The sequence below is a fragment of the Oncorhynchus masou genome, unplaced genomic scaffold, assembly GCF_036934945.1.
Source record: "Oncorhynchus masou masou isolate Uvic2021 unplaced genomic scaffold, UVic_Omas_1.1 unplaced_scaffold_5153, whole genome shotgun sequence".
NCBI lineage: Eukaryota > Metazoa > Chordata > Actinopteri > Salmoniformes > Salmonidae > Oncorhynchus > Oncorhynchus masou.
The window spans coordinates 1-11179 of NW_027011557.1; the positions used below are offsets into that span (position 1 = coordinate 1).

At 43.9% G+C, this 11179-nt stretch overlaps 1 protein-coding gene across 1 annotated transcript; it reads right to left on the bottom strand.

The window, feature by feature from the left end:
• Positions 1–159: 159 nt before the first annotated feature.
• On the bottom strand, positions 160–10586 carry LOC135535782 (little elongation complex subunit 1-like; the record flags this gene model as incomplete). The annotated part of the gene is made up of 12 exons (XM_064962211.1): positions 160–196; positions 3106–3188; positions 3317–3354; positions 3449–3525; positions 3685–3767; positions 3877–3914; positions 4008–4084; positions 5451–5562; positions 5702–5718; positions 8496–8523; positions 10364–10422; positions 10543–10586. Coding segments are annotated over 12 exons (693 nt in total), but the record flags the coding sequence as incomplete, so codon positions are not given.
• Positions 10587–11179: the final 593 nt, after the last annotated feature.

An 11179-nucleotide genomic window follows, 5' to 3' on the forward strand; every position in this document is an offset into this window, starting at 1 on the left:
ATACTACTACTACTACTACCACTACCACTACCACTTCTACCACTACTACTACTACTACTACTAATACTACAACCACCACTACTCAACTACCACTACTCAACTACCACTACTCAACTACCACTACTCACCTACCACTACTGCTATGAACAGCACTGTTACCTTTATTCTTCTCCGTCTCCAGTTTCTCTAGTCGTTCCTGGAATAGAAAGAGGGTCCAATCAGACCGTTTCAAAACACTTTACAGTTGATACTACAGCCAATGGGAAAGTCTCTAACACTCTACAACAGTGGTCACCAACCTTTTCAGAGTCAAGATCACTGAGTCAAAATGCAAGCTGAGATCTACCGCTTTGCTTATTTTTAAACATGACTTTAAAAAACATAACCAATTAAAAACAGTTCTGTAGCAATGAGGTTTGAGCAGTAGACTATTGGCCCAATACATTATACGACGCCTTTGCAAGAGTATTCATCTCCTTGGCGTTTTTCCTCATTTGTTGCAACCTGTAATTTAAATTGATTTTTATTTGGATTTCAAGGAATGGACAAACACAAAATAGTCCAAATTGTTGAAGTGAAATGAAAAATAACACTTTCAAACTATAAAAAATAAAACCTGAAAAGTGGTGCGTTCATATGTATTCACCCACTTTACTATGAAGCCCCCTTTACTATGAAGCCCCTCCCTTTGCTACGAAGCCCCTCCCCTTTGCTATGAAGCCCCTCCCCTTTGCTATGAAGCCCCTCCCCTTTGCTATGAAGCCCCCTTTGTTATGAAGCCCCTCCCCTTTGTTATGAAGCCCCTAAATAAGATCTGGTGCAACCAATTACCTCCAGAAGTCACGTAATTAGTTAAATAAAGTCCACCTGTGTGCAATCTAATTGCCACATGATCTCAGTATACATACACCTGTTCTGAAAGGCCCTAGTGTCTGCAACACCATTAAGCAAGGGGGGCACCACCAAGCAGGGGCACCACCTGTTCTGAAAGCAAGGGGCACCACCATTAAGCAAGGGGCACCACCAAGCAAGTGGCACCATGAAGACCAAGGGCTCTCCAAACAGGTCAGGGATAAAGTTGTGGAGAAGTACAGATCAGGGTTGGGTTATAATAAATATCAGGAACTTTGAACATCCCACGGAGCACCATTAAATACATGATTATAAATGTGAATATGAAGAATATGGCACCACAACAAACCTGCCAAGAGAGGCCCCCCACCAAAACTCACAGACCAGGCAAGGAGGGCAACAACGATGACCCTGAAGGAGCTGCAAAGTTCACAGCGGAGATTGGAGTATCTGTCCATAGGACCACTTTAAGCCGTACACTCCACAGAGATGGGCTTTATGGAAAGTGGCCAAAAAGCCATTGCTAAATGAAAGAAATAAGCTAACACGTTTGTTGTTCACCAAAAGGCATGTGGAAACTCCCCAAACATATGGAAGAAGGTACTCTAGTCAGATGAGACTAAAATTGAGCTTTTTGGCCATCAAGGAAAATGCTATGTCTGGTGTAAACCAAACACCTCTCATCACCCCGAGGACAACATCCACAGTGAAGCATGGTGGTGGTAGCATCATGCTGTGGGGATGTTTTTCATCTGCAGGGACTGGGAACCTAGTCAGTACTGAAGGAATGAGGGGGAAACCTGTTTCAGTCTTCCAGAGATTTAAGACTAGGACGGAGGTTCAACTTCCAGCAGGGCAATAACCCTAAGCATACTGTTAAAGCAACACTCGAGTGGTTTAAGAGGAAACATTTAAATGTCTTGGAATGGCCGAGTCAAAGCCCAGACCTCAATCCAATTGAGAATCTGTGGTATGACTTAAAGATCGCTGTACACCAGCGGAACCCATCAACTTGAAGGAGCCGGAGCAGTTTTGCCTTGAAGAATGGCCAAAAATCCCAGTGGCTAGATGTGCCAAGCTTATCAAGACATACCAAGAGACTTGCAGCTGTAATTGCTGCAAAAGGTGTCTCTACAAAGTATTTACAATGGGGGGTGATAGTTATGCATGCTCAAGTTCTGTTTTTTTTTGTCTTAATTCTTGCTATAGGCCCAATACATTATCCCTGCATATTGGCTATGCTCAGTAGGCCCAATACATTATCCCTGCATATTGGCTATGCTCAGTAGGCCCAATACATTATCCCTGCATATTGGCTATGCTCAGTAGGCCCAATACATTAACCCTGCATATTGGCTATGCTCAGTAGGCCCAATACATTATCCCTGCATATTGGCTATGCTCAATAGGCCCAATACATTATCCCTGCATATTGGCTATGCTCAGTAGGCCCAATACATTATCCCTGCATATTGGCTATGCTCAGTAGGCCCAATACATTATCCCTGCATATTGGCTATGCTCAGTAGGCCCAATACATTATCCCTGCATATTGGCTATGCTCAGTAGGCCCAATACATTATCCCTGCATATTGGCTATGCTCAATAGGCCCAATACATTATCCCTGCATATTGGCTATGCTCAGTAGGCCCAATACATTATCCCTGCATATTGGCTATGCTCAGTAGGCCCAATACATTATCCCTGCACATTGGCTATGCTCAGTAGGCCCAATACATTATCCCTGCATATTGGCTATGCTCAGTAGGCCCAATACATTATCCCTGCATATTGGCTATGCTCAGTAGGTTATAGACCCAATACATTATCCCTGCATATTGGCTATGCTCAGTAGACTATAGACCCAATACATTATCCCTGCATATTGGCTATGCTCAGTAGACTATAGACCCAATACATTATCCCTGCATATTGGCTTTGCTTGAATTGCCCTTCCAATGTTATTCTTCTCAGACCATTTAGAAAATATATTTTCTGGAAATAGATCATGTGTTGTATTACTATTTTTACTGGACTGCTGTCCTGCATCTGATGGTCAGTCTGAGGGAGGGAGGGAGCAGCGGTAGGGCTACCTCTCACCTGCCTCACCGTCCCTCTGCTCTCCCTCCCTCTGCTCTCCCTCCCTCCGCTGAGAAAAGGGGACACAGTCTTCTAGCTGATGGTCAGTCTGAGGGAGGAAGCAGCGGCGGGGCTGGTTGTAGCGTGGGTGGAAGTAGGGAGAACATGCAAACCTGAAGATGTAGAAGCTTGTTCTCCAGTACAATCTTCTCTGTTTTCAGCCTGGTAATGTCACGCTCTTGCTTGAGTTGAGAATCTAAAACAGAACAACCCAGGCACATCGCCAATAAGACAAGGCAGATAAAGGCTGTGTGACAGATCACAATAGGAATATTGTAAATGATGTTTCCCACAGACTAGCAGATAATAAAAAGTAATATCAACCTTGAAACAGTACAAGTTGTTTTTCCAGGTCGTATTTTCTGTTGGTGAAATCAGAAGGTAGAAACATGAGTACAGCAACACCATGACTTATTCCATCCACTTGTTGTTTTAGTGTTCGGTGAAACCCCTTACAGAACGGATGTCCTGGCGTTGTCCTCCTTCAACCGCTGCACTTCCTCTGCTACCTTCTGACATGTCTTCAACGACACCTGACAAGCCAAACTCACGTCAAATCATCACCGGACTAAACACTCTGCCACCAACACTTCACCATGGTTCTGAGTTCAGTGGGTTGAAACCACGCAGACAAACATCGGATAAGAGTCAGAACGAGGAGGGTTTATTGTCCCGTTCGATAACACTGTTACCTGTGTTTTCAGCAGGTCTTTCTGCAGTGCCGTCTTCTCCTGTCTCAGCTGGACATTATCCACACACTGCTTCTCTGTTGTCTCTTCAGAATAAACATGTTCACAGGATCACTGAGTTACATACCTCAGACAGTGGACTATTACAATGTGGGTATATCAGCGGTCAACAGAAAGTAGAACCAGAGACAATACCTGCTACCATCTTCAGCTGGTCCTCAAGTCTCTTCTTTCTGGAGAACAGAGAGAGAGAGAGAGGGAAAGAGATGTCAGCGGGAACAACAACCAAACTAAATAGGCTGTAAAATGTTCTTGATGAGTCTTACAGAGTCTCTGTGTTGTTGTTCTGCTCCTTCAGCCTCTCCACTTCCTCCAAAAGCTGCTGGGACAACTTCTCAGCGCTCTACAGGACAGAAACACAGCTCTGTTAGAGCTCTCCAGGACAATAGGACACAACTCTGTTAGAGCTCTCCAGGACACAACTCTGTTAGAGCTCTCCAGGACAACAGGACACAACACTGTTAGAGCTCTCCAGGACAATAGGACACAGCTCTGTTAGAGCTCTCCAGGACAATAGGACACAACTCTGTTAGAGCTCTCCAGGACAATAGGACACAGCTCTGTTAGAGCTCTCCAGGACAATAGGACACAACTCTGTTAGAGCTCTCCAGGACAATAGGACACAGCTCTGTTAGAGCTCTCCAGGACAATAGGACACAGCTCTGTTAGAGCTCTCCAGGACAATAGGACACAGCTCTGTTAGAGCTCTCCAGGACAATAGGACACAACTCTGTTAGAGCTCTCCAGGACAATAGGACACAGCTCTGTTAGAGCTCTCCAGGACAATAGGACACAGCTCTGTTAGAGCTCTCCAGGACAATAGGACACAACTCTGTTAGAGCTCTCCAGGACAATAGGACACAACTCTGTTAGAGCTCTCCAGGACAATAGGACACAGCTCTGTTAGAGCTCTCCAGGACAATAGGACACAGCTCTGTTAGAGCTCTCCAGGATAATAGGACACAACACTGTTAGAGCTCTCCAGGACAATAGGACACAGCTCTGTTAGAGCTCTCCAGGACAATAGGACACAGCTCTGTTAGAGCTCTCCAGGACACAACTCTGTTAGAGCTCTCCAGGACAATAGGACACAGCTCTGTTAGAGCTCTCCAGGACAATAGGACACAGCTCTGTTAGAGCTCTCCAGGACAATAGGACACAGCTCTGTTAGAGCTCTCCAGGACAATAGGACACAACTCTGTTAGAGCTCTCCAGGACACAACACTGTTAGAGCTCTCCAGGACAATAGGACACAACTCTGTTAGAGCTCTCAGGACAATAGGACACAGCTCTGTTAGAGCTCTCAGGACAATAGGACACAAACTCTGTTAGAGCTCTCAGGACAATAGGACACAACTCTGTTAGAGCTCTCCAGGACAATAGGACAACTCTGTTAGAGCTCTCCAGGACAATAGGACACAGCTCTGTTAGAGCTCTCCAGGACAATAGGACACAGCTCTGTTAGAGCTCTCAGGACAATAGGACACAGCTCTGTTAGAGCTCTCAGGACACAACTCTGTTAGAGCTCTCCAGGACAATAGGACACAGCTCTGTTAGAGCTCTCAGGACAATAGGACATAGCTCTGTTAGAGCTCTCCAGGACAATAGGACACAGCTCTGTTAGAGCTCTCCAGGACACAGCTCTGTTAGAGCTCTCCAGGACATAACACTGTCATGATGAGTAGAATGGGGCTTTTCACATCTCTTACCTGCTTAGCCTCCAGCTCTGCCCGCACGGCTTCGTACTCTGCATGTTGCTTTCCCAGAGAAGCTACTTTCAACTGCAGATCATCAAGTTGTATACGCTGCTTACTGGTCTCCCTGGAACAACGTTGTGTGACAGAAACAATGAACAACTTTATGTTGTCAACCATATACGTTTACAAAACATGTCAAATACTTACAAAGACATAGAAGAGCATTTAGTAAAGAGGAACGAGAGGAGTGAAATGTGTCATACCTCTGGGATCTCTGAAGCTGTAAACAAACTATCAAGGAAAACACCTCATAATGATGGAATTCAGCAGAGCCTTTTATCCAACGCATTAACGCCTGCATACGTTTTAGGTACAGGGTGGTTCTGGGAATCGAACACACTATCCTGGCGTTGCCAGCGCTACGCTCTATCAACTGAGCCAGACAAACACTTCTAACAACACTGACAGTAGTGCAATGGGGGTGGCAGGTAGTCTTGTGGATAAGGCTGTTGGGCCAATGGGGGTGGCAGGTAGCCTTGTGGATAAGGCTGTTGGGCCAATGGGGGTGGCAGGTAGCCTTGTGGATAAGGCTGTTGGGCCAATGGGGGTGGCACGGGTAGCCTTGTGGATAAGGCTGTTGGGCCAATGGGGGTGGCAGGTAGCCTTGCGGATAAGGCTGTTGGGCCAATGGGGGTGGCAGGTAGCCTTGTGGATAAGGCTGTTGGGCCAATGGGGGTGGCAGGTAGCCTTGTGGATAAGGCTGTTGGGCCAATGGGGGTGGCAGGTAGCCTTGTGGATAAGGCTGTTGGGCCAATGGGGGTGGCAGGTAGCCTTGTGGATAAGGCTGTTGGGCCAATGGGGGTGGCAGGTAGCCTTGTGGATAAGGCTGGGCCAATGGGGGTGGCAGGTAGCCTTGTGGATAAGGCTGTTGGGGTGGCAGGTAGCCTTGCGGATAAGGCTGTTGGGCCAATGGGGGTGGCAGGTAGCCTTGTGGATAAGGCTAATGGTCACCCCCATAGAATTCTAATGGTCACCCCCATAGAATTCTAATGGTCACCCCCATAGAACTCTAAATGGTCACTTCCACTAAGGACGAGGTCAGTACAATACATAATCACCTTGAACCTCTCATCCCACTGTAACCAGTGAAGTCAAAACAGACTTGTTATGGTGGTGTTATATTGTAACCAGTGAAGTCAAAACAGACTTGTTATGGTGGTGTTATATTGTAACCAGTGAAGTCAAAACAGACTTGTTATGGTGGTGTTATATTGTAACCAGTGAAGTCAAACAGACTTGTTATGGTGGTGTTATATTGTAACCAGTGAAGTCAAAACAGACTTGTTATGGTGGTGTTATATTGTAACCAGTGAAGTCAAAACAGACTTGTTATGGTGGTGTTATATTGTAACCAGTGAAGTCAAAACAGGCTTGTTATGGTGGTGTTATATTGTAACCAGTGAAGTCAAAACAGGTTTGTTATGGTGGTGTTATGTTGTAACCAGTGAAGTCAAAACAGACTTGTTATGGTGGTGTTATATTGTAACCAGTGAAGTCAAAACAGACTTGTTATGGTGGTGTTATATTGTAACCAGTGAAGTCAAAACAGACTTGTTATGGTGGTGTTATATTGTAACCAGTGAAGTCAAAACAGACTTGTTATGGTGGTGTTATATTGGTAACCAGTGAAGTCAAAACAGACTTGTTATGGTGGTGTTATATTGTAACCAGTGAAGTCAAAACAGACTTGTTATGGTGGTGTTATATTGTAACCAGTGAAGTCAAAACAGACTTGTTATGGTGGTGTTATATTGTAACCAGTGAAGTCAAAACAGACTTGTTATGGTGGTGTTATATTGTAACCAGTGAAGTCAAAACAGACTTGTTATGGTGGTGTTATATTGTAACCAGTGAAGTCAAAACAGACTTGTTATGGTGGTGTTATATTGTAACCAGTGAAGTCAAAACAGACTTGTTATGGTGGTGTTATATTGTAACCAGTGAAGTCAAAACAGACTTGTTATGGTGGTGTTATATTGTAACCAGTGAAGTCAAAACAGACTTGTTATGGTGGTGTTATATTGTAACCAGTGAAGTCAAAACAGACTTGTTATGGTGGTGTTATATTGTAACCAGTGAAGTCAAAACAGACTTGTTATAATGGTGTTATATTGTAACCAGTGAAGTCAAAACAGACTTGTTATGGTGGTGTTATATTGTAACCAGTAAAGTCAAAACAGACTTGTTATGGTGGTGTTATATTGTAACCAGTGAAGTCAAAACAGACTTGTTATGGTGGTGTTATATTGTAACCAGTGAAGTCAAAACAGACTTGTTATAATGGTGTTATATTGTAACCAGTGACAGGAGTGAAGTCAGAGGAGTGAAGTCAGAAACAGTGGTCATCAGTACCAGAGCCAGCCAATCAGAACAGTTCTGTTCTGTTCATTCCAAGGGAGGCACTGAGACCTAATTAATGACTGAAGAGAGGATGAAGAGTATGAATGGCTGAGACCTAATGAATGGCTGAGTCCTAATGAATGGCTGAGTCCTAATGAATGGCTGAGTCCTAATGAATGGCTGAGTCCTAATGAATGGCTGAGTCCTAATGAATGGCTGAAACCTAATGAATGGCTGAGTCCTAATGAATGGCTGAGTCCTAATGAATGGCTGAGTCCTAATGAATGGCTGAGACCTAATGAATGGCTGAGACCTAATGAATGGCTGAGTCCTAATGAATGGCTGAGACCTAATGAATGGCTGAGTCCTAATGAATGGCTGAGTCCTAATGAATGGCTGAGTCCTAATGAATGGCTGAGTCCTAATGAATGGCTGAGTCCTAATGAATGGCTGAGACCTAATGAATGGCCGAGACCTAATGAATGGCTGAGACCTAATGAATGGCTGAGACCTAATGAATGGCTGAGTCCTAACGAATGGCTGAGTCCTAATGAATGGCTGAGTCCTAACGAATGGCTGAGTCCTAATGAATGGCTGAGTCCTAACGAATGGCTGAGACCTAATAAGTGGAGAGTGAATGGACCTGTGAAAGGATACCTTCCCTTGATATTCACTCAGCAGGTGACTGGGGAACAAAAAAGAAGTTAAACAGATTACATTAGTAGCCTACCGTTTCTAAAACATACTAGTCATTCACTCCACCTGTTACATTCAACATGGTAGGCCTCGCTACATATGTGTTTTACATTGTCATTTTCAGTTCCAAAACACAGCTACATCAGATGAGTCTAGATAGAGTCTATGGGTCCTAGTCAGTCAAACCAGGCACCGGGTCAATGACAACACTGTTGCTGCTCTGTGATGTGTAGCAGACAGGCATATTGCTTTGACGGCGTGTCTGGTTCCGTTTCCACACGGATGTTTATTGACAAGTGGAATGAAACTGTCATCAGAATTCAGACAATGCAGGTTTGTTTTCAACTTCCAGGGAACCAGACTACAGCGTTTGATTGAATAGCCCCCACCCTGAGTATGTATGTAGTTAGCTGTTTGATTGAATGGCCCCCACCCTGAGTATATATGTAGTTAGCTGTTTGATTGAATAGCCCCCCACCCTGAGTATGTAGTTAGCTGTTTGATTGAATAGCCCCCCACCCTGAGTATTTATGTAGTTAGCTGTTTGATTGAATAGCCCCCACCTGAGTATATATGTAGTTAGCTGTTTGATTGAATAGCCCCCCCACCCTAAGTATGTATGTAGTTAGCTGTTTGATTGAATAGCCCCCCCACCCTGAGTATATATGTAGTTAGCTGTTTGATTGAATAGCCCCCCCACCCTGAGTATATATGTAGTTAGATGTTTGATTGAATAGCCCCCTCACCCTGAGTATGTAGTTAGTTAGATGTTTGATTGAATAGCCCCGCCACCCTGAGTATGTATGTAGTTAGCTGTTTGATTGAATAGCCCCCCCACCCTGAGTATATATGTAGTTAGATGTTTGATTGAATAGCCCCCTCACCCTGAGTATGTAGTTAGTTAGCTGTTTGATTGAATAGCCCCGCCACCCTGAGTATGTATGTAGTTAGCTGTTTGATTGAATAGCCCCCCCACCCTGAGTATATATGTAGTTAGCTGTTTGATTGAATAGCCCCCCCACCCTGAGTATATATGTAGTTAGCTGTTTGATTGAATAGCCCCCCACCCTGAGTATATATGTAGCTAGCTGTTTGATTGAATGGCCCCCCACCCTGAGTATATATGTAGTTAGCTGTTTGATTGAATAGCCCCCCACCCTGAGTATATATGTAGCTAGCTGTTTGATTGAATAGCCCCTCACCCTGAGTATACATGTAGCTAGCTGTTTGATTGAATAGCCCCTCACCCTGAGTATATATGTAGCTAGCTGTTTGATTGAATAGCCCCCACCCTGAGTATATATGTAGTTAGCTGTTTGATTGAATAGCCCCTCACCCTGAGTATATATGTAGCTAGCTGTTTGATTGAATAGCCCCCTCACCCTGAGTATATATGTAGCTAGCTGTTTGATTGAATAGCCCCCTCACCCTGAGTATATATGTAGTTAGCTGTTTGATTGAATAGCCCCCTCACCCTGAGTATATGTAGGTAGCTGTTTGATTGAATAGCCCCCTCACCTGAGTATATATGTAGCTAGCTGTTTGATTGAATGGCCCCTCACCCTGAGTATATATGTAGCTAGCTGTTTGATTGAATAGCCCCCACCCTGAGTATATATGTAGTTAGCTGTTTGATTGAATAGCCCCCTCACCCTGAGTATATATGTAGCTAGCTGTTTGATTGAATAGCCCCCTCACCCTGAGTTTATGTGTAGTTAGCTGTTTGATTGAATAGCCCCCCCACCCTGAGTATATATGTAGTTAGCTGTGTTTTAGGGGCCTGTACAGCATCATCTCATCACACAAGTCTAATAACGTTAGTTACTTACTCGGAGTCAATAGTTGTCTGTTTCAAAACCAGGAGAGCTGCCACATATTCGTTTAGGTTCTACAATGAGAGAGAGGATGGATTGTCCGTCAGTATAGTTTGGTGAAATATTAGCTAACTATCTTTTTCTCCAGGCTTGAAGCAAGTATAGACCAGTAGCCAGAGCCTTTCTCTCCTCACCTGGTGAAGCACAGTGCAGTTTTGACAGGCTCCAGTAGTTGCTCCTGAAGGATTTTAGAAAGATTCTCCCCCGGCATCATGATAAGTCGTCACAGTTACTGTCCAATATCCCACACAAGTAATGTCAAAAATATGTCAAAATAGAACTACTGACATTAAAAACACAAACACTTGACAACAAATTCGGCATGACACAAACGCACTGTCCCACGTTGACTCAGGACCCGAAATATACACCGGGTTGTCTATAGAAATGCCGGTCTGAAAAAGTCAAACATTAGCGATATATTTTTCAAGATTTTTTATATATTACATTTTTGTATTATTATTATAAACAAGAAATCAATACAATAAGTAGATGGGGGAACACAAGCATATATAAAGAATATCACAAGGACAATTGGGCAAGGGGAGGGGCTGGAGGCGGGGCTTGGGCGGGGCTTGGGGGTACAATTATCACATTACACAACGACCTTAAGGGGAATATTTTCACGTTTATCATTCTAACAGTTTATTTGTTGTATTTAGTTGTCTTAAAATAAAGTTCCATTTATATTTGTAATGTAAAGAAATGTGGTGTTTTGTTTGTAAATTTACATTTGTGAATATGGCCAAAAGAGTAATGAAATTAATTGTT